The following is a 24,021-nucleotide window of genomic DNA, read 5'->3' on the forward strand; positions in this document are numbered from 1 at the left end:
TGACTTTCTCAACCTTCCTGTATCCCCTTTCTAAATCAGACCCCATCCCCGCCTGAGCAACAAGTAGGGGTTAGGGAGCCCCTGTTCTCCTTGAGGCTCCGCTTTCCAGGCTCCTGGGGCAGAAAGGTCAGCCCAGACCACACCCACACCACACACACACACACACACACACTCGTGTGTTGGTAACAATGGCCCTCTGGAGAAAGAAACAGGCCTGACTGTGGTGCTGGCCAATTTCCATGGTATAAATACTCCCAGCACAGCTGACTTCAAGCTAGTCATGTGATGCCACTGAACGTGGAGCTGGGAAGACATGTAGAATTCACAGATTCCCACCAGACACACACAACGGGTGCGATTTCCGTGGGCACTCATGACAGTGTGTAGGAAAATGCCGTCAAATCATCAGGTAGTTAAGGAGTGATAAGTTTCAAGTTCTTAATTACCTTTGGTTTTTATATCATTTTTTAAATCATGAGTTGATATAATTTACATTTTAATCATAGTTTTAACAAGCAGCTTGCAAAACTGCTGAAAATTTAACAGTTGCCTCCCCTAAGCCAGAATGAGCCCATTGCCAGACACGAGAGGAGCCTGTGGCTCTCTTGGGCCCTTTCCCAATGTGACCTGGGACGCAGGGAGAGGTGCTTTTCAGCCCTGGAGACAGCCACCACCTGCTTCCTTACCTGCTCCCACGCTGGATGGAGAAATCTCATCTGGAGACAGCACATCGCCCTCTAGTGGCTAGAGTATTTCTCACCCACTCTCACCTCCCTGGTGGGGCTCCTCCCTTCTCAGAGCTCTTGAGCACCCTGCCCGTATGCCCACCTCTGGACCGGAGGTTTACCTCATCTTCCTATGTTCATCTCTCCTCCCCAACATGCTCATCTTCTGGAAGCATCCCAGCTCCTCAGAGAGAGAGGGGGGAGTGGGAGCCCAGATGTGAAAGAGGGTAAAGTAAGCCGGAGGGGATGCTGAGAGTGCGTCCCAAGGGGCCTGGGATGGGAGCAGAGCTCTGTGTGAAGCTTCGAGAAGCTGAGGGGCCCACTGGGGGAGGGATGTAGAGGAAGCGAGGGAAGGGGCATCACCTCATAGGCTGTGTCCGGAGGGCAGTCTTCAGGTCTTCCACGACTTGGTTCCTCATCTCCGTCTCCTCCTCATCAAACGCGTACAGACTCTGCATCTGAGGTCAGAGAAAGCAGCAGAGGTCGCGCTGGGCTGCCTGTCTCCCAGCTCCCTGCACCCCTAGCCTGCCTGTGAACCAGGGGCCACCCTCGCCTCAGGAGGGATGAGGCTCCACCAAATGGTTTACTGAGACAAGAGTGTCAGGCTGTAAGAAGACCCAGGTCCCAGTCCTGGGCTTCACTTTCCTCATCTGTAAAATGGGGAGAATGATTAGCCTCTTTCTCAAGCCTGGGTGATCTACACATCATTAATCACTGTTTCAATAGTTTGGGGACTCTACAGGGACAGAGGGGTCATGATACAATCTTGGGAATAACTGGAAAGCTGCTGATCCCCAGTTGTGGGCTGCAAGGGAACATGAGGCCCATTCCCCTTGGAGCCCTTCCAGGTGGGGCCGGGGCAGGACAGGCGTGAGGCTCACCGCGGCCATGGAGTTGATGCGGTCGATGTAGTAGTCAGGCCAGCTGGTCGCCAGCTTGTTGGGGTCCTCCTGCTCCTAGAACAAGAGGAAGGGTTGTATGGACCACCCGGCAAGACAGGCCCATGGTCTGGAGTCCTGAGCTTCATTCCAGGTCAGCATTCAGGTTCATCTCCCAGCCCCGCCTAGACGGGGTGACTTTGAGGGAGTCACAGAAGCTCCCTAGGCTTCTACTTCTTCCTCAGCAAGATGCAGATCACAAACATCCGAACCTCAGGACCGGATAATGACATGGGCAGAAACCATGCAGGTATATACACTTTCAATGAACAATATATATGGTTAAAAATACTTTATTTTTTTCCCCTGTCATCCTTGTTCTGACTCCATTTAATGAAATACGACTTTCAGTCTGTTGAATCTAATGAAAATGTGCACTTGTACTTTGTACATCTACTTTTTCAAACCTCATTTTTTCTGATATCATTCTCACTATATTTTATAAAATAGTATCAGTCTGTGACAGTCTGGACCTTTAAAAAAACTTAGTCTTTTGGAGTTTTGGAAAATATTGATTGATATTAAGCATTTGGTGTAGTGCCTGGCATAGAGTAGGTGCTCAATAAATTGTAACTTTAAAAAAGGAGAGAAAGAGATCCGCACCCTGCCCCAAGGTCCTGGGTTTTGGAAAGGGGGTGAGGGATGGGGTCTGTGCAGCTGGAAGGCAGAGCCCAGATCAGACCCAGCCCTCAGGTCCCAAGAGAAAGCCTCAACTCCTCCCCAGGGGTGGGCAGGAATGATGGGAACTGGACAAGCACTGACGCTGATTGAAAATTCAGACCCCTTCTCCGGCCAGTGGGTCTGCTCTTCACACTCCCTCCTGCTTCCTGTCTCTCTCCCATTTGGATGCTCCCCTTTGTTTGCTTTCTAACAATTTCCTGCTTTCAAATTAGCATGAAACATTTACCTCCTCAAGAACCTTCCTGATGGGCCACCTGCCTGCCAGCCAGCCTGGACTTTGCCCTGCATCTTTCAGGCCCATCCACTTGGGTTTCATGACTTTATTTCTTAAAATCCAAGATTTTAAATTTCTTAAATCTTAAAATTTAAATCAGTGAGAAACCTGCTTTGATTGGGTCTTTGTGACTTCACCTGGCTGTATGCCTAAAGCCACGGGGCTCCCGTAACCGAGGCCCCCAAATTCTAGCTTCTGCCTTACAGAGGGGATCACAGCACATAAACAAACATATCATGAAACACACACTTTCCTGCCTTCACTGGCTTCCCATTTAGCCACTCCACATGCATTTAATGAGCACCTACTCCATGCCAATCACTGCTATGAGCCCTGAAAGTACTGAACAAAAAGCCTTCCATGTAATAGCCTGTCTAATACCAGAGGCAGGGTGACCACTGCTCTGTGGTAGGACTGTCCACTGTGGGCCCTGGAAACCAGGGTGGGGGTCATTTAACACAGAAGGCTAATGGGGAAGATGGGGTGGGGGTCTGAGAGGACTGAGCTGAGTTACTCAAGATTACTGAGGCTGAGACAAGGGGAGAGTGTTACAGGCAGAGGAAGTACTATGTGGAAAGACGGGGAGTGGGAAAGTGTATTGGGAGATGACACAGACTGGTCTGGAAGGTGGTGAGAAGTGTCCTTACATTTTAGTGCATTTTTATGTTAGCTTCATAAGGAATCAACGTCAGGGACCTCCATCGTAAATCGATTTGGAAAGTGGGGAATCACGAGAGAAGATGAATTACTCCTGAAATTCATTTTCTCCTCCTTTCCTTCTTTATTTCCATAGTGTGAGTTTTTTTAAAGATCTGCTCTCCTCATAATGAGACTCCTGGACACAGAGCATGGTATTCTGCAGCTGCTTAATAAATGCCTTGACTACACTAGATGTGGCTCGCAGTGCCTGCAGGCTCTCAGCAGGCCGGCATTCAAGCGTCAGCGCAGCCACTGGTCATGCTGGCTGGCAACTCTAGGTGAGGCCATCACCCCTCCAGGCCTTCCTTGCGTCCTGTGTAGAATAAAAAACTGGGCTGGGTTGCTCCTCAGTCCCTTCCAATTCTGGAAGAGCGACCAACTTTATAAGCTCGGTCTGGCCCAGTATGGAGCCTAGGATGGAACAAATATCCCGAGCAAGAAGACTAAGAGAAGAGCCAAAATGGGCTTCAGGGAGCCTGAAGGAGAAGCAGTCTCACACTGCCCCAGACCTGCCCATCTTCTCCCGGGAGGGAGACTTCTAAGCCTTTGGGTGCTGGAATAACAGGCCCCAACTCCCAAACTCCTGTACGTTGAAGTGAAGGCATGAAGCTGCAAGCCTGGGAGATGAGAGGGCGGAAGGATGGAGAGGAAAGTGGGCCAAGGAAGGAAAAATAAAGCGAAAGAAACAGACAGGCTAAAACATTGGGCCGGCCAAAAAGTTTGAGTTTTTCTATAAGACCCAGAATGAACCTTATGGCCAACCCAACAGAAAGGAGATGAGAGAGACTGAGAGAGAAAGAGATGAGGTGAGAGAGGCAGAGAGGGGGAGGAAGGGAGAAGAAAGCACAGCCACTGAGAAAGTGGAGGGGAGAGAGAAAGCCCAGCTCAGTCCTGACTGCAGCCCAGCACACCCTGCTAGGGAGGCGCAGTCAGGAGACTGACACCTTTTAATGAAGGGGCGGGGCGGCGGGGAGAGCAGAGACTGATGTATGTCCCTGACCTGCGTCCTGCCCTGGGATAGGGACACAGCCTGGGACACGGCCCAGGCTAAAGATCCAGCAGAGGCCATTCACTTCCCCCAAACCAGTCCTTCCAACAGAGCTGCCCCCTGGGTACTGCCCGGGGTGGCACGCCCTCCCCGTGTGCGCACAGCCACGGAAAGGGAATCTGGACTTGTCATCATGCATCTCCCTGACCCGGCACCCCTCCTGGAACCCAGAAGAACAGAACCCTAACCCTCTGCGTGTAAGCTCCATGAGAGCAGGGATTATTTCTGTCCTGATTCATTCACTGTTGTTCATCCCACACCTAGAATGGAATGACGCTGGTGTGGAACAAAGGTTTGCGAAATCAGTGGAAGCAGGGACTACCCGTGCTGTGGACCCTGCGCGGCAGCGGAAGGGGTCAGAGAGGGTACCTTCTTCTTGCTGCAGTAGATCTGCCATTTCTTCTCAGGGGGCAGTGCAAATACAGCCTCCCGGTTTTTGTCGGTGAGATCCAATTCATCCTGCAAAGACACAAAAACACGTCTGAAACCCAGAGATGGTTGATCTTAGGATATTCAGCCTATAGGAAATTACAGTTTCCTCAGATTCCTCAGCCTGCTGTCTTCCTTCAAAGAGCATCAAAGATACGATAGGGCAATTCTTTTGTTTGTTTTATTTTATTTTTAAACTTTACATAATTGTATTCGTTTTGCCAAATATCAAAATGAATCCACCACAGGTATACATGTGTTCCCCATCCTGAACCCTCCTCCCTCCTCCCTCCCCATACCATCCCTCTGGGTCGTCCCAGTGCACTAGCCCCAAGCATCCAGTATTGTGCATCGAACCTGGACTGGCAACTCGTTTCATACATGATATTTTACATGTTTCAATGCCATTCTCCCAAATCTTCCCATCCTCTCCCTCTCCCACAGAGTCCATAAGACTGTTCTATACATCAGTGTCTCTTTTGCTGTCTCGTACACAGGGTTATTGTTACCATCTTTCTAAATTCCATATATATGCGTTAGTATACTGTATTGGTGTTTTTCTTTCTGGGGCAATTCTTTCTCTTGAAGCACAGGGCCATCCTCCCATCCCCTTGCATCAAGCCCTCAAGCTTCTGTCCAGGCTTCCTTCACTTCCTGTCCCCGCCCCTGGCTCCTCCCCGTCCAGGGCCCTGTTCCCGCCCCTCTCCTGCATTTCTTTGCTAGCTCCTAGTCCTCTTGCCTGGAGTTTCTTGTCTTCTTCCTCTTGTCCTTCTTAGGCTGGTCAACACCATAAATCAAGGCTTGACAAAGAAAGAAATCAGTCTACCAATCCAGTCTGTTATTATTCATTTATATTATTTGGTTGGCCGCGTCTGATCTTAGTCGCGGTACTTGGGACTTTCCTTGCATCCTGCGGGATCTTTCCTTGCAGCAGCATGGACCCTCTAGCTGTGGCACGGGGACTGCAGAGTGCATGGGGCTCAGGAGTCGCTGTGCGCAGGTTTTAGCTGCCCTGCAGCATGTGGGATCTTAGTTCCCCAAGCAGGGATCAAACCTGCATCCCCTGTGTTGCAAAGTAGATTCTTAACCACTGGACCACCAGGGATGTCCCCTGATCCACTTCCCTCTCGGCCCCCATCCTTCAAGTTTCTGTCCCTTTAAATGTGTCCCCAGAAAGTCTCTGGCTCCCCAACCCCAGCATCAGCCCCAGCATGGTTGAGGACACCTGGTAAAGATGAGGAGCTGGGCAACTGATCTAACTCAACTAACTCATCAATTCATCAACTCATCTAACTCAGCCTCCTGCTAAGGAGGGCACCCTGTGCCATGGAAGGTGTTGGTCTGCTTCCCATGGAGGTGTGCCCGACAGAGACCACCCTCCAGCGGTACCACCACCCAGACCATGCCATGCACACACAAGGCTGGGCTCCAGCAGTAAACCCACACTTCCCTGGGAGCTGGACTGGGAAGTTGCTGACATCATCAAGTTTCAGGTAACTCTGTAGGTAGTTTGGGATGACTTTTTTAGGTTTAGCTGTGCTGAATGGTGCCTAAAAGGCTCTCTTACTGAAAATTCTTCTCCTGTGATTCATGAGCTATGCCAGGACTCAACAAAAATAAATAAATAAAAGTTAATGGGCCATGGAAACATAATGGGCCTTTCAACATGATTCTTGAATTTTTTTTTTAATAAAAGCAAAAGTTACATTAAGACCAAAAAAAGCATATTACTAATCTTTGTATTTTCTAAAATGATAGTGAAAGTAATATCTAAGAAAGTACAAGTCTTAAGTATATCGATACCTGCATTCAATGAGAGCCTTTTAGACTTTCCTTCACAGAGATCTGACCTGTCCAATAGAAATATGAGCCACGTTTTAAAAAAATTTTTCCAGTCACATTAAAAAATTATGCAGGAATAGTTGAACTTAATTTTAATAACGTGTGATAAGTCGATTCAGTCGTGTTTGACTCTTTGTGATCCAATGAACCATAGCCCGCCAGGCTCCTCTGTCCATGGGATTCTCCAGGCAAGAATACTGGAGTGGGTTGCCATGCCCTCCTCCAGGGGATCTTCCCAACCCAGGGATCAAACCCGTGTCTCTTGCATCTCCTGCATTGACAGGTGGGTTCTTTGCCACTTAGCATCACCTGGGTCAGTAGTCAGTCAGTTCAGTCACTCAGTCATGTCCAACTCTTTTCAACACCATGAATCGCAGCACGCCAGGCCTCCCTGTCCATCACCAACTCCCGGAGTTCACCCAGACTCACGTCCATCGAGTCAGTGATGCCATCCAGCCATCTCATCCTCTGTTGTCCTCTTCTTCTCCTGTCCCCAGTCCCTCCCAGCATCAGAGTCTTTTCCAATGAGTCAACTCTTTGCATGAGGTGGCCAAAGTACTGGAGTTTCAGCTTTAACATCATTCCTTCCAAAGAAATCCCAGGGCTGATCTCCTTCAGAATGGACTGGTTGGATCTCCTTGCAGTCCAAGGGACTCTCAAGTGTCTTCTCCAACACCACAGTTCAAAAGCATCAATTCTTCGGTGTTCAGCTTTCTTCACAGTCCAACTCTCATATCCATACATGACCACTGGAAAAACCATAGCCTTGACTAGACGGACCTTTGTTGGCAAGTAATGTCTCTGTTTTTCAATATGCTATCAAGGTTGGTCATAACTTTTCTTCCAAGGAGTAAGCTTCTTTTAATTTCATGGCTGCAGTCACCATCTGCAGTGATTTTGGAGCCCAAAAAAATAAAGTCTGACACTGTTTCCACTGTTTCCCCATCTATTTTCCATGAAGTGATGGGACCACCTGGGTACCTTGTATTTAACCCAAAGTATCTAAAATAGAGTCATTTTAACATGTAATCAATGTAAAAGAAAAAGATCAATGAGCTATTTGAATTCTTTTTTTTTCAAAGTTATCAAAATCTGCTGTGGATTTCCCATCTTGGTTCAGACCAGCCATGTTTCAAGTGTCACCAGCCCCATGTGACCGGCGGCTGCCATCCTGAGTGGCACCGACAAGGACAACTTGAATCTATGCCCACCAGGTCACCTGCTTTTTGAACTAAAGTCTCCTGTAGATCAAATGCTAAAGAAAAGTTCTTCCTGCAACCACTCTCTACATATCCCAGGAATGTTTCCAGACCCTGCTCGAGGTTTCTGAAGCATTTCCTTTCTGTGGTCAGAATCAGAAATTAAAGAGACTTCTGTGCACCTGCCACTGGCTGGCACACACTGCACCCTCTTCTGCTTTTGCTTCTGCAGGTAGCTCTACCCAGCTAGCGCTCCTGGCCCGCCTGCCCCACGGTCTAATGCCAAGCTCAGAGCTGGCATCCTCTGGCAAGCCTTCTACAGCCCTTCCCAGGTAGGAACACCCCTCCCTACCTGAATGCAGAGCTGTTGTGTTCAACTTTGTATTCTGGTTATTTAGACACTTGTCTTCTCTCACCAGTGGTCTCTGCCACTAAATCAAATGGCATTTCTTGGTAATTTGGTTGGTTCAGCCTTGGTAACCTATGACTCTGTGGACCATCCACTTCTTCTTGAGTCTCTCTTTCCTGGTTTCCTGGACAATCACACCCTTGGGCCGTCCCTCCTGCTTTGCGCTATGCTCCTCTTGGGACCCCTGACTGACTTCTCCTCTCTCCTATCACTCAGCACTTAAGTCCCTCAGGGTACCATCCTGGGTCCTCTTCTCCCCTCCCTTTATGCTTCCTCTGGTGACTCCTTCACAAGTCATTCCCAAGGACTCAGTGACGATCCTAAATCCTCTCAGCCCCCCAGTGTCCTGAGCGCCCAATCCTGGCACCCAACTGCCTGTGCACCGATCAGCTTGACGGCCCTCAGGTGCCCCATACACTCATGCACGTGTGACAGCGTGCCAGGCACTGTTCTCAGGGTTTAAAGTTTATCCATTACATTTGCAACAACCCATTTTACAGATGAGGAAACTGAGGCACAGCAAGCACATGCAAACTGAATTCATTACCCCAGTCACCTCAGCCTGGGTCTCCTTGGCACATCCTGTCCTGCTGAGGGTCTCACCATCCACCCAGATCCTCATGTAAGAAACCTGGTATTCCCTGACTCCTACTCACGCATTAGTCCCAACGAGTCCTATTATCCTTCCTTCTCAGTGGCTCCAGAATCTGTCCACTTTTCCCCATTTCCACGGCTAATGCTTTAATCCAAGCCACCATCCTCCACAGCTTGAGTTTGCACCTGGAGCCCCCAGATGGTCTACACAGTGCCTTTGGAGCCAATAAAGTACCCCAGATGGTCTTTTTAGAAAAGTATATTGGAGAACCTCAAACCCCTGGTTAACCTTTTCAGTGGCTTTCTACCATGCCTAGGATTGAATCCCAAATCCTCAGATATTCTCATCATAATGGTACCCCACAAAGGACCCAGCTTTTTCCTACTAGAGACTCTCACATCTGATGCTGCTTCTGGCAGGGACTCCATGGCATCATTCTGCACCTCCATTCACTTACCTGACCATCACTCTGTTTTAAGATCTGTCACTGCTTCAAGGGGCCCATCAGGACCTTGAATCTAGAATAAGGCTCTCTGCTAGAGAGGCCACAGACTGCCCCAAACATTCCCTCTCAAGACACTCTCTACACTTGTCATTACTGTTCAAGACCCGGCTTCTCGTTAGACTTCATATTCCTGGGGGGAGGGGCTGCACCAACCCATTTTAGTGGGTCCATCACTAAATCCCTGGCAGCCCACGAAACCCAGTACACGTCAGTCTCTCAAATATTTTTCATTTGTTTGATCAATACCTCACGCTAGCCTGCAGACGAGACAAGTCTGACTCATCCTTGTTTTTTGCCAAAGTACCTAGTAAGAAATCCTGCCACTTAACATGCTCAATAAATATTTGGAGACTAAAAGGGCCAAAGGAAGGAACACTGCTTGCCATGTCCTTCTTTCAAAATTCATGCACTCTTCTCAGGAAGATGTCCCTGACTGGGATAATGTAAGAAATATACTGGTTTGGCCAAAAAGTTCATTTGGGTTCTTCCGTAAGATGCTATGGAAAACCTGAATGAACTTTATGGCCAACCCAACATTTCTTTTTTTAAAAAATCTGTTTTGGTGTTTTGTGGCATCATGCTTTATTTTTTTTTAACTTTTTATTTTGTATTGGGGTATAGTCAATTAACAAACAATGTCATGATACTTTCAGATAAACTGCAAAGGGACTCAGCCATACACATATATGGATCCACTTTCCCCCAAACTCCCCTCCCATGCAGGCTGCCACATAACACTGAGCAGAGTTCCCTGTGCTATACAGTAGGTCATTGCCGGTTATCCATTTTAAATATAGCAGTGTCAACCTAATATTTCTGACCCTCGTTCCCGGTTCCTGTCTTAGAGCTCCTAAACCCCTCGGAATTTCATGAATGATAGAACTGACAGGAATATCTTCTGTTCCTGACATAGAGCTCCTAAACCCCTTGGAATTTCCTGGGTGATAGGAGTCCCTTTTCTCCTGCTGCAGTGACTCCTGGTGGACCCTAGAGAGCTTCAGGGTGGGGGCCGGTCACCAGAAGGATCAGGCCTTGATTAGAAGCCTTGAACTTTCAGCCCTACTCTCCAAACTCTAATAGATGGAGCTAAAAATCTATCATACCGTTACAAATAAACTTATTTACAAGACAGACTCAGAGAACGAACTTACAGATACTAGTGGGGAAGGGTGGGAGAAAGGGATAGTTAGGGCATTTGAGATGGACATATACATACAGCTGTATTTAAAGTGGATAAGCAACAAGGTCCTACTGTACAGCACAGGGAACGCTGCTCAGTGTTCTGTGGCAGCCTGAATGGGACGGGAGTTTGGGGGAGAGTGGATACATGTATGTGTACGGCCGGGCCACTCTGCTGCACACCTGAAACTATCACAGCATTGCCAATCAGCTATAAGCAGCAGCAGTAGTCGTATGTTGGTCGCTCAGTCATGTCCGACTCTCTGCAACCCCGTGGACTGTGGCCTACCAGGCTCCTCTGTCCATGGAGAAGCAGGCAAGATACTGAAGTGGGTTGTCATTCCCTTCTCCAGGGGATCTTCCTAACCCAGGGATGGAACTCGGGTCTCCGGCATTGCAGGCAGACTCTTTACTGTTTTAGTCACCAGTTCAGTTCAGTCACTCAGTCGTGTCCAGCTCTTTGCGACCCCATGGACTGCAGCACGCCAGGCTTCCCTGTCCATCACCAAGTCCTGGAGCTTGCTCAAACTCATGTCCATCAAGTCAGTGATGCCATCCAACCATCTCATCCTCTGTCATCCCCTTCTCCTCCTGCCTTCAATCTTTCCCAGCATCAGGGTCTTTTCCAATGAGTCAGTTCTTCACAGCAGGTGGCCCAAGTATTGGAGTTTCCATTTCAGCATCAGTCCTTCCAATGAATATTCAGGACTGATTTCCTTTAGGATTGACTGCTTTGATCTCCTTCCTGCCCAAGGAACTCTCAAGAATCTTCTCTAGCACCACAGTTCAAAAGCATCAATTCTTTGGCGCTTAGCCATCTTTATGCTCCAACTCTCAAATCCATACATGACTACTGGAAAAAACCATAGCTTTGACTACACAGACTTTTGTCAGCAAAGTAATGTCTCTGCTTTTTAATATGCTGTCTAGGTTCTCATAGCTTTTCTTCCAAGGTCACCAGGGAAGCCCCATAATCAGCTATACTATAATAAAAAATAAAAAATAAGGGGAAAAAAATCTATCTTGCTGAAACCACCGCAAATGCCCCCAGAATGGCAAGGCTCAGAGAGCTTCTGGGTGGGTGTATGCATCCACGTGATGGGAGGGTGGGGCACCCCGAACCTTCCGGGGACAGATGCTCCTGGGCTCAGGACAGGAACCTTACCCTTCTGGGCTTTATGCTCTGTACGCCTTCCTCTGGCTGCTCACTTGTATTCTTTATCATCTCCTTTATACTAAACTGGTAACAGTACATAAAGTGTTTCCTGAGTTCTGTGAGCAGTTCTAGCAAATTACCACACTTGCAGAGGAGATCATGGGGACTCCTGGTTTGTAGCCATGTTGGACAGAAGCATAGGAAACCTGGGACCCACCACCTCTAATGGGTGTGTGAAGTAAGGGGCAGTCTTGTGGATCTGAGCCCTTAACCTGTGGGCTCTGTGCTAACTCTGGGCAGTAAGTGTCAGAATGGAGTTGTATTGCAGGACATCCAATTGGTGTCCATAGAAAACTGGAGAACTGCTTAATGTGGAAAATGGTGTTAGCAGTATTTGAGTGAAAAATTGATCTTAGCAGGACTGACAAACACGGCTCAGGCTTCAAATATTATTCTACACAAGCAAAGAAAAGTGTTAGTCACTCAGTTGTGTCCAACTCTTTGTGACCCCATAGACTGTAGCCCACCAGGCTCCTCTGTCCATGGGATTTTCCAGGCAAGAATACTGGGGTGGGTTGCCATTTCCTATCTCCCACCCCTGGCTCCACTCCCAGGAAAGGCATAACTTGGGACAGTGAGTTTTCCTGAACCTGATGTGGTGAGGAAGGTGGACCACTTTTTCTCCCACAGGCATTGCTCCATCTTACAGTGGTCCTGTGCTTTGAAGAGCTGGATTGTCTTCATCAGATACATCCATGACCGAATCCAAGTAGGAAACCCCATTCCAATCATGTTGCATTGTTTCTCTGCAGGCCAGCCATGAGAATAAGTGACCAAGAGCTGATGGTAGATGACCCTGCGTTTACGGCTCTCTCTCCCAGGGGTTCAGGCCCGAGTCCTGGGCACAGATCCTGCTCCTCCATCTGGGAATTTCTTTGGTGTGCAGACTTTGTCTCACCACCAGACCTCCAAAGAGAAGAATCATGCCGTCTTCCTGTTCTGTCTCTTTGTGGTCAGAATAGGATGTTTCACACACAGGGTGCTGCTGTGGTCTAAATGGGTATCACAGAGAGTCCAGAAGAGCTGCCGCCAGTGTGAATGCCAGAGCTCTGTCTGCCCCAGGCTAGACACGAGGCGTTATCATCCCAGTCCCAATCCAGGTGTCTTTCAGGCATCTCTATCTCCTTGTTTCTAGTTAATCATCCCTTGATCTGAGACTTGCGGTTGCCCAGGAGGAGAGGGTTGGAGGAGGGATGGAGCGGGAGGTTGGGGTTAACAGATGCTAGTTATTATATATAGGATGCATAAATGACAAGGTCCTACTGCACAGCACAGAGAACCATACTCAATATCCTGTGATAAACCACCATGGGGAAGAATATAAAAAAAGAATGTATATACAGGTATAGCTGAATCACATTGCTGTACAGCAGAAACTAACACAGCACCGTAAATCAACTATACTTCAATTTAAAAAACCATCCCCTAAATCTAAAAAGAAATGATACAAATGAACTTACAAAACAGAAAGAGACTCACAGACTTGGAGAATAAACTTATGGTTGCTGGAGCAGGGGGCAGGGAGAAGGATGACGGGAGGAAGGGATGGTTAAGGAGTTTGGGATGGACATGTACACACAGCAATATTTAAAGTAGATAACCAACAAGGACCTGCTGTATAGCTCATGGAACTCTGCTCAATGTTACATGGCAGCCTGGATGGGAGGTGAGTTTGAGGGAGAATGGACACTTGCATATGTATGGCTGAATCCCTTTGCTGTTCACCTGAAGCTATCACAATACTGTTAATCGGCTATGCTCCAATATAAAATTAAAAGGCTTTTTTTTTTTTTTTAATCCTGTTCTGAGGTACCCAGAATCTGCCTACAGAATTCCACCTGTCTCTTATGTCTGAGATAAGAGGATCCCGGGGAAATTCCAGCCAGCAGATGAGAAAAAGGTGTCAAGCATTCTTATGTTCTCTGAGGCTCCGCGGTGCCGACTTCACAAAGCCTGCACCTGCTCCTCTCATGGGAGCCTACTGCTGCCCAGCGAGGTCTAGAGTCCAGTGGAGATATGAGGAAAGTCCATCTTCTGGGGACAAGCTTCACGGTGTCCACCCCAGTGCTGACCGTTTCTCCCCCACAGCTGAGGTGCTCTGGGACCCATCTCTGCCAAAAGCAGGGTTTCAGCAGGTGAAGATCCCCGCACACAGGCCCCCGCCCTCTGTCTGGCTCCTTCTGCTCCTGCTGGGCCCCGCCACTCCATGACCAAGCCCTCCCTGCCCTGACCCTCATCCAGCCCCGCCCCTCGCCCTGCCCCGCCCCCTTCACTCTGCCCCTGCCCCTCACTCACCACCAGCTCTGCAAAGCGGATGTTCAGCTCCTCTGGGTTGGGGATAGGACTGGAGAACTCCATGTACTGCAGAGGGTGGTTGTCCCGGAGGTTGATCTCAGGGAGGTCACTGCCCCCAAAGCAGCACAGGAAGCCCAGGCCATGGCGGCTCCTCTTGCGGGGGGCCATGGTCACTGCAGGCCAGGGGGACAGTCCGCAGGCAGATGCCCTAGGTCCTCATCGTGATCTGGGTAGAACAGAGTACAGAGTGGTCAGGCCTGGCAGCCAGGTGGGCCAGGACGTGGCTCCTCTGCCACCATAACTTCTTTGGCCAACTCTCAGGGGCCTCTGACCCCACAGCCAAGCTCCTTCTTTCTCCCACAACTGCAAACACTTCCAGATTCTCCCTCTGTGACCTGAGAGAAGATGGGAGGGCTGTGGTCACAGAATGTGACTTCCAGGGCAGAGGTGGCACTATGCATTACCCACTCTAACTGTACAGATGGGAATCCTGTTCCCCGTCCACTGGCAGACCATTTTCCTGCAGGGCTTCCTTATTCATGTGAATATTCCAGGGTCTGGGGATACCTGCTTTAAAGGTGTAATCCAATGGGGAGGGAAGGGCTGAATTCGGCTGGCAGGGGAGACACTGAGCTAATTACATGGCCTGGCTCCTGCAGTGCAGGCCTCCCTGGGAGCAGAGGACGGAAGGCTTGCACAGCTTTCTTCCCAGTCTGCTGTAGCCAGGCATGTCTGGATGAATGTGAAATATCAACAGGGTGTGGGTTCACCCATCCATCCAGAAGAAGGGGTGGCCTGCGGAGCCATTAGAGTGAACCCTGGGTAAAGAAATGGGGCTGATCATTGGAATGGTGTTCAACCAAGAGTGATGGGAATCTGGTCAAATGTGCTCAAATGTGCTCTCCATACAGACGGAGAACAGAGGATACCGCTATGGCTAGAGCCCGGAACTGAGAGACACTCAACAGATGGGTGGTCACTGGAACAGAAAGGATTAAGTGTTTGGTTTCCCTCTGGGAAGGCCTAGTTCTATGATGACCAGCCTAAGGATAAACACTGGCCCTAGTCATTGAGGCCACATAGCTTCCAGGTGGATTAAGTCCAGTTATCCACACATGGGCTTCCTGAATGGGCCAAATGATCCTTCCAATGCTTCCTAAACATGGTTTCAGATCTGGGTGGGTTCAGCAGAAAGACCACTGTTTACCCACCACACTGCTGCTCAACATACTCTCCCCACACTTTTGTATCTTAATTTTTGAATATAAATCAGATTCTACCTTTATTCTACCTTTATATTCTACAGATATTCTAGCTGTAATATCTGTGATATAACACAGGTTTGGGGACAAGATTTTGTTAAATTGTGGGTAAAATGCATATAAACATGAAGTTTACTATTTTACCATTTTTCATGTGTATAGTTCAGTGGCATTAAATACATTCACATTGCTCTGCAACCATCACCACCATCCACCTCTGTTACTTCTTCCATCTTGTAAAACAGAAACTCTGTACTCATTAAACAATCACTTCCCATTTCCCTCTCCCCTCAGCCCCTGGCAACCGCCACTTTACTCTCTAAGAATTTGACAGCTCTCAGTATCTCATATGAGTAGAATCCTACAGCAGTTGTCTTTTTGTGACTGGCCTATTTCACTTAGCATAATGTCCTCAAGGTTCATACAAGCTGTAGCAGAATTTCCTTATTTTTTTGGCTGAATAATATTCCACTGTATGCAGAGACCACATTTTGTTTATCCATTCATCTGTTGACAGGCACTGGGGTTGCTTCCTCCTTTTGGCTATTGTGAAGAACGCTGCTACCAACACGTACAAATATCTGTTTGTGTCCCTGCTTTCAGTGCTTAGGGTAATATACCCAAAGGTTGAGTTGTTTCTCCTATATCTAGGTCATTAACGGAATGATCAGAATGTCCCCCTGGTCTTTAGTTACATCATTGCTCTAAATGTTGACCACAACAAGGACACAGACAAGCCCAGATGACACAGCTTCCTCGTCTGGGAATGCCAAAGAACTAGTCATTAACACTCTCAAGGGACAGTCCTTCAACCAGCTTTGAATCCCATGCACTGATCTAGCCCTCTGGTTTTTGTTTTTTTTTTTTTGACCTCACTGCACAGCATGTGGGATCTTAGTTCCCCCACCAGAGATTTAACCTGTGTCCTTGCATGGGAAGCATGGAGTCTCCTAACCACTGGACCACCAGGGAAGTCCCTGCCCTCTTTTCTTAAAGACACCACAGGAGATTGTTCCCTGAATCCTTGGGGAGCTCCAAATATGTCAAATCTAAGGCATTCCCTTGAATCAAGTTCTAGAACCTTATCGAAAAAAGATAACTGTGGCATAACGTGTTCCTAGTGAATCCAAGGTAACTCAAGGAGAACACTGCTTTATTTCCAAACCCTAACAAACTAGCTAATAAATCAGTCATCTGAGCTAGCCTCCCATATAAGGCATGACGCATGTTACTCATCATTCAAGAGAGGTGTTTTTATTGATTCCATTTTATCTCTTTTTTGGGGGGGTGCACCACAAAGCCTCTGGGATCTTAGCTTTCCCACCAGGTATCAAACCCACACTCCTTGCATTGGAAAGTAAAGTCTCAACCACTGAACCACCAGGGAAGTCCCTACTTTATCTTTCTTTATTAACTTTGTGACAGACGTTTTAAATGTTTTCTAGCATTTATTCAATGTATTGGGTGAGCCACCAGGGAAGTCAATGGAATATTACTCAGCCATTAAAAAGAATGAAGTAATGCCATTTGCGGGGACTTAGATGGGTCTAGAGACTGTCATACTGACTGAGGTCAGAGAAATAGCATATGATATCACTTCCATGTGGAGTCTAGACTATGATACAAGTGGACTTATTTAAAAGGGAGAAATAGACTCACAGACTTAGAGAATGAACTTATGGTCGGGGGAGGAGAGGAAGGAATGGTTGGGGATTTTGGAATTGATAGGTACACACTGCTGTATTTAAAATGGATATCCATCAAGGACCTACTGTATAGCACAGGGAACCTCTGCTCAATATTCTGTAACAACCTAATTGGGAAAAGAATTTGAAAGAGAATAGATATGTGCGTATGTTAAGAAAAAGAATAAATCAACCATATTGTTACCTTAAAAAAGAATACATATATTGTTGCATTAATAAATGTATTTGAACATAGAACTTTTAAAAATTTTTCTAAGGATTACTTTTCAAAGATATTAAGAAATATTGCCCTATACAATCCAAGAGTTATGTTTTATATATATAAACTTTAGGTTATTCATTCAAAGGGATTTGATCCTCCCTTCCCCTTACTTACCAATTTATTAGATTAGGAGTTTGGGATTAACATAGACACACTACTATATATTAATGGATAGCGAACAAAGACTTACTGGAGAGCACGGAGACCTATATGCAATATTTTGTAACAACCTATAGGGGAAAAGAATCTGAAAAAAATAGATACATATGTATGTATAACCAAAATCACTTTGCAGTTACACTTGAAACTAACATAACATTGTAAATCAACTATACTTCAATTAAAAAAAAAAGACTTTTTAGTAGACCCAGGGATACCTAAAATAACACATTATCTGAGCCCGCCTGGTATTACTGGCCATCTTTTCCAGGTTTGCACGTTGTCTCCACAGCTACAGTGAAGGCTCTCTGACAACAGGGGCCATGCCTCCTGCTTATTTGACACCCACCCCCCTACGCCTTTATGGCTAATAAAAGGCCTTGTGCTTAGTAGGTGCTCAATAATATTTTTTGGTCAATTGAGGAAAAAGAAACTGTGCTCATGGAGACAGAACAGAGGGGTCTTTATCAATCAGTCAAGAAATACTGATTGAAATCTGATTCCTAGTAATTAAGACATCAAGAACCCTTGAAGGGAAGAAGGGGACAGTCTCGAAGGTGGAGGAAGCAGCTAGCAGGCTAGTGCAGAATCCTGGTTTATGTCAGCAAAGACCTGGAACAGGTAGCTGAGGACATCAAGGGAGGAAGGGAGACACTGAGGCCTTCCAGGGGACTTGATAGCCAATGGGCAGGAGTGGGTGGGACGAAACCCTGGCCTCCGAAAGCACTAATTCCATAGGTAGATAGGGGCGGGCCTCCCTGGGTCCCCTGCCCATCATCCCTTTGGGATGCTGATGCAGACTCCAGGCCAGGTCCCATAGGTAAGACTGCTTTGCTGAGGACACAGAGCATGGAAGGGCAGGTCCCAGAGGTGGGATGAGATGGGCTGTATGGCATGACGGGGTTCTCGGGAGGGATGGCTGATGTCTGGGAGGATCTGCGAACTCTGGGCCTGCTCCAGGTCTTTGCCAACATACACCTGGATTCTGCACTAGCCTGCCAGCTGCTTCCTCCACCTCCAGACTGTGCCCTTGTTCCCCTCAAGGATGCCTGGTGCCTTAACTACTAGGAATCAGAGATTGCAGTCACTGCCCCTCTGAGCTCTCTTCTGTCTTCACCTCCTCGACTTCTCTCGCCCCAGTCTCCTTCCTGGTCCTTCTCTGCCCTTCAGGGCCTGAACCAGGCTTTCCTGGGAGGGGCAGCAGAGGCAGGGCTGACATACAGCTGGGCACCCCATTAGTCTTACACCCGTGTTCACAGCTGTGAGCCCTGATTGGCTGGCACCAGGCTCATACCTGTCTAAATATTTTTAAGGTCTCGCCTGAGTATGAGGAGTAAGGTGGAGTGGCCTCAGGAGGAGAGAAGAAGGAAGAAGTAGACACGGACCTCCAAACGGGAAGTGCCGGCCCCACAGAGAAGGGCCTTAACCAACCCTCCCTCCCCCGCACCCCCGGGCGCGCTGCATATTTGCCCTTTTAAGGGCGGCCTGCTCCACCGCTCCTGAGTGTTTATGTTCCTGAGGGTGTCCTCCTCCCCAGGAACTCTTAAGTCTGTCCCTTCCTCCTTTTCTTGGGGCCCCTTCTGAACATCCAAGACTAAAACCATAAGCCCTGAGCTGGAAAGCATCTAGCTTCAGGGTAGAGATCTGAAAATTGAGGTCCGGGAAGGAAATGTCTTCTCTGAGGCCACATAACGATGGGGACAGAGCTGGGGCTGAAAACCAGGATGCCAGGGTCCAGGCTGTGGTCCGGTCACTGCCTCCCCAGAGCGCCTCTTCCCACATCAATGCCCTTTGTTCCCATCTTGCCCCAGCCCCCCAAGCAGCCTCCCCCCACCCCCTAGAGAAGATCAGACTCTACGGCTCAGTATAGAAGTAGCTCCAGGGAGTTCCCTGGTGGTCCAGTGGTTAGGCCTTGGCGATTTCACAGCCGAGCCCCAGGTTCAATTTCCATTTGGGGAACTGAAATCCCAAAAGCTGTGTGGCATGGCCAAAAAATAAACAAACAAACAAAAAAATCCAAAATAGTATTTAAAAAAAGAAAAAAAGAAATAGCCCCAGTAAACAAGGTCCTTTCTAGACCAGAAGAGGGTATGAAGATTCCAAAGGCTGCCTGCTTCTCCTCCCTGGGGGGAACTGCCTCCATCACTCACCACCCCAATTTCTCTCCCACCCCGATTCCAATCCTTCCTCCACTCCAGCAGAGGCTCTGAAGTCAGACGGACTGGGGTTTGACTCCTGGCTCTGCCTTCTCAGCTGGGTGACCCTGAGCATGAGGTCTTAACCTCCAAGAACCCCAGGTTCCTCATCTGTGACACCAAGGCAATAACAGGATCTTCCTCATGCAGTTTCAGGGAAGAATAAATGATCTAATATAAGTAAAATGCCAGGAGTACCTCATATATTCATTAAAGAAGGCCAACACCACTGCTGTGGCTTCGGTATCACCATGACTGGCAAGGTGAGACTGGCCCTCCCCAGACTCTGAACCATGAGCCCTTCCCCGCACACAGATGGGGCCACCAAGCCTGGCGTTGAAGGAACTTTCTTAGCCAGATTTAAGCAGCCACCCACCTTTGCCTTCAGTAACTGGGAAGCCTGGACCAGGGAGGGCAGGACTCTTCCTCAGGCTCTGAGTGACCTCTCGTTGGAAAGATAAACCCTTGTCACTGACCCTGAGCAGGGAGTGGAAAGGTGGAAGTGGCCAGCGCCATTCATTTCTGCAAATCTCTTTTACAAAGAGGAGCAGTAGAGGAGAACTGAGAAGCAATATAGAAGAACAGAAAGCCACACAGAACAAAACCCAGAGGACTTGGACCTGGGTCTGAGAAACTGAACCGACACCCGCCCTGCCCCCACCACCCACCTTTCTCTCCAGGGAAACTTCCCCAACACCAACAGCTCCATGCCCTACACTTCCCGTCTGCCTGCTTCATCCCCATATCCCTGTGGGGACAAAGCCTTCCCAGGACCATCCGGCCCTAAACACAGACCAAATGGCCTACAACATCAGATTGTCAGGGCTCCATCCACTGACCCTCCTGTAACTCTCTCGGGGTCTCTTCTAGTCCCCTGGGTGTGACCAGACTTCACTTCCTCATGATCACATCCTCCACATTGTGAAGAAAGCACAGCTTCTTAACTCAGGGGATGGGGCGAGTCATGAGGCAGCGGTGGGTCGGGGGCCACAGTGCCGTCCCCTTGGGGCCTCGGTTTCCCCTCCATGCTGTGTCCACGTTGGACTGAAGACCTCCGAGGGCCCCTTTAGCCCTGACTGTCCACACCGCCTGGCTCAACCTCCTTCGCCAAGATTCCCCCAGAGACTGTCCTCAGCGCGCCCTGGGTGCTCCTCCCACATTCCATCCCAGGCCAGGAAGTGCTTCCTCTAACTGGAGTCCAGAACTCCCATTTGGTTTTTAAAGATGAAAATCCTAACCTTTAACCCCAAACCCTGGCCCCTAGGTCCTCGACTCATCAGTTTTTATTTACATTAATTAAAGCTTCAAAATTCCAATATCATTAGCACTTACTCCTAAATCTTAAGTGAAAGCAGAACAATATTAGTACTTGAGACTTTGGTATTTGCTGGCCACAGGGCTATAGCTACCCCTCATGCTCTGAGATGGAAGGCACAAATTTAAAGAAGTTATTTAAAGGAAGACAAAACAAACAAACAAACCCCTGTGGTTCAGAGAAGTAACTTGCCTAAAGACACACAGTTAGTGATGTCATAGCTAGGATTCAAACACATGACTATTTGATTCTAAAGCTACAGACCATTAAGACAGAGGGCATGTGTCCATGGAAGACATGTCCTGATCTGAGACCCGCTCAGAGCTTTCTCGAGTGTTCTTTAGGCTCAATAATTCATGACTGAGCATTTCCTATGGGCTGGGCCAGGTGTTTTCACAGCTCTGCAATAGCATTTCAGCTTCACAATGACCCTGTGAGGTGGTTATTACTATTATCCCCCCTTACAGATGACAAGACTAAGACTTCAGCAGCTGTTACACGGCTTATCAGTGACACCCAGGAGCTAAGGGACAGAGCTGGAACCCCAAGGAAATATTCTGACTGTAAGTGCAGAGCTCTTGTCACAGAAGCAAAGCTGACTCATGAACCCTTCCTTTAGCTCTTGGGACCAATGCCATGACCCCGGGATGTTCTTCTCCATCCCCTCCCCCCAGCTCCACACATGCGGGTAACAGCAAGGCTGTACCGCGGCATCTCCCCTTGGCCACTTCCCCACTGCCAACCAGGAGCCAGGCACTGAGCTGACAATATTGCCCTTTATCTCAACCGTCTAATGGCCTGACTATCCCTTCTCACCAATGACTGAGACTCCCAAAGTTCAGGCAACTTGCTCAACCACCGCATCCTGAGCACAGTGGTGTTGCCCTGGAACACACATGCCTGGAACCCGTTTCTAGCCCTTGTGCTGGATGCTGACTGTGTGGGGAGGACACAGGAGTAAACACAGTCTGGTCCCTTTCCTCAAGCAGGACCTCTTCTGGTGGGGGAGCTGGGGGAGTCGAGGCGATGACCGTACAGAAAGGTGGAGTGAGAAAGTCTCAGAAAGGGGACCCAGTGCAGCCTGGGGGGTGAAGAGGGAGCCAGGGAAAGCTTTCAGGAGAAGGCGACATTGAGCTAGCTTTGAGAAAAGTTTTTTTTTTTTTTTTTGGCCAAGGCACATGGTCTGTGGGATCTTAGTTCCCTGACCAGGGATTGAACCTGGGACCTTGGTAATGAGAACACAGTCCTGATCACTGGACTGGCAGGGAATTCTTTTTTCTTTCTTTCTTTTCTTATTTTGGCCATATGACTTGCAGGATCTCAGTTCCCCAAGCAGGGATCGAACCCATGCCCCCTCATCTTGAAAGAGAAGAGAATTAAGGAAGGGTACTAGAGGAGGGAAAAGCATTCCTGGCAAGGGCATAAGCAGAGACACAGAGGGAACAAGAGTCCGGAACACATGAGGTCAGTGTCCCAACCAGCTGCCTGTTGATCTGAGGCTAAACTAATGGGCAAAGGGAATCAACAGCGTATCCGAGTGCCATGACTTGTGGGCAGAGACCAGGCATCCTGGAGATGCGGGGCGGCGCTCCTCTGCCCTCCTATCCTGACCAGGTCCCTGGGGTCCAGGCCTGGGAATGGGGCCCAGAGCTCCCCAGAGCGGCTGCATAAAACATAAAGAATGTCAACCACGTCCTGTTCCCCGGGCAGATTCCTCCCTATACATTGACCCTTCATGTGCCACTGGGCACCACCCAGGAAATGGCCCCAGGTCCAGCTTACCGGAACCTGGTTTCCCAACAAAGAGTCTATGCTTTTCCATCCCAGGCCACAGTACTTCCCAGGCCTTCCGCCCACCCATCTCCCCACTGCCCACCTACACGATACCTACTCCCACTTCAAGTCTCTGAAGACCCTCCCCTCAAGCTCTGTGGACAGCAAACAGACTCGAGACCCCTCACAAGCCTGCCCCTGCTCCCATCCTGAACTGCCGACATCCCATTCTACCTCACAAACTTGGCTGGGTTCTGTTCAACTGCCATCAACTCTATGTGACTTCAGACAAGTTACGTAGGCTCTCTGAGCCTCAGTTTCCTCATCTGTAAAATAGGGAAATAACAGGGTTGTCATTATTGTCTTTGAAGTGTCAATACACTTCATAGGGTTTTCATAAGCATTAAACTAGCTAATATTTGTAAAGTATCTAGAATAGCACCCAGTAATAGTAATAGTAAACACTTAATAGCTACATAGTAATAGTAAACACTTAATAGCTACATAGATAAGCTACTGTTACAATTATGAAGAAACCTGAATATTGACTGTATATATTACAGATGGGCTCTCTGTGTGAATGGCTCTTACATATTCACAGATTCTTTACTAACTGAGCTAGGAGGGAAGCCCACATATTATTACAGGGGTTGGCAAATGCTGTGGGGGTCAAATCTAGCTCCAGCCTACGTTTGAAAATAGTCTGATTAAAGCACAGCTACAAGCAACCATACTCCAGTGAAACTTAAAAACAACACAACTATACTCACTCATCATCTATAAATGTTTTATTCAACAGAGACCGTAGGGCCCACAAAGCCAAAAATATTTCCTACCTGGCCCTTTACAGAAAGTGTACTGATCCCTGTGTTATTAGCTTGAATCGTATGTAGCTGACTACTGAATTGCTTTTAACCCACAAAACCAGGCATTTCAAATGGTTTAACTTAGTATAGCATACTGGCTCATCATGCACCCTGCCTTAGCCACTAAAACAGGAGTGCGTGCGTGTGTGCATGCTAAGTCACTTCTGTCTGATTCTGTGCGACCCTATGGGCTGCAGCCCGCCAGGCTCCTCTATCCATGGAATTCTCCAGGCAAGAATACTGGAGTGGGTTGCCATGCCCTCCTCCAGGGGGTCCTCCCAACCCAGGGACCGAACCTGAGTCTCTTGTGCTTCTTGCATTGGCAGGCAGATTCTTTACCACTGCACCACCTGGGGAGCCCAAAACAGGAGTGCTGCGCTTTAGATCCAGTGATTCTGATCATAATAAAGTGATAATGATCCTTCTTGGAATATTTACCATGGTCAAGG

At 48.2% G+C, this 24,021-nt stretch overlaps 1 protein-coding gene across 1 annotated transcript in view; it reads right to left on the reverse strand.

Annotated features, from left to right (window-relative positions):
* The window catches only part of DAAM2 (dishevelled associated activator of morphogenesis 2), a 137,467-nt gene that overhangs the window by 42,743 nt on the left and 70,703 nt on the right, over positions 1-24,021 (reverse strand). The window contains 4 exon segments of the mRNA XM_010863222.1: positions 1,089-1,183; positions 1,607-1,681; positions 4,735-4,824; positions 14,035-14,260. Coding sequence (XP_010861524.1) covers positions 1,089-1,183; positions 1,607-1,681; positions 4,735-4,824; positions 14,035-14,202 — 428 coding nt within the window. The 5' untranslated portion in view covers positions 14,203-14,260.

This window comes from Bison bison, unplaced genomic scaffold (genome assembly GCF_000754665.1).
Source record: "Bison bison bison isolate TAMUID 2011002044 unplaced genomic scaffold, Bison_UMD1.0 scf7180017864487, whole genome shotgun sequence".
Taxonomy (NCBI): domain Eukaryota; kingdom Metazoa; phylum Chordata; class Mammalia; order Artiodactyla; family Bovidae; genus Bison; species Bison bison.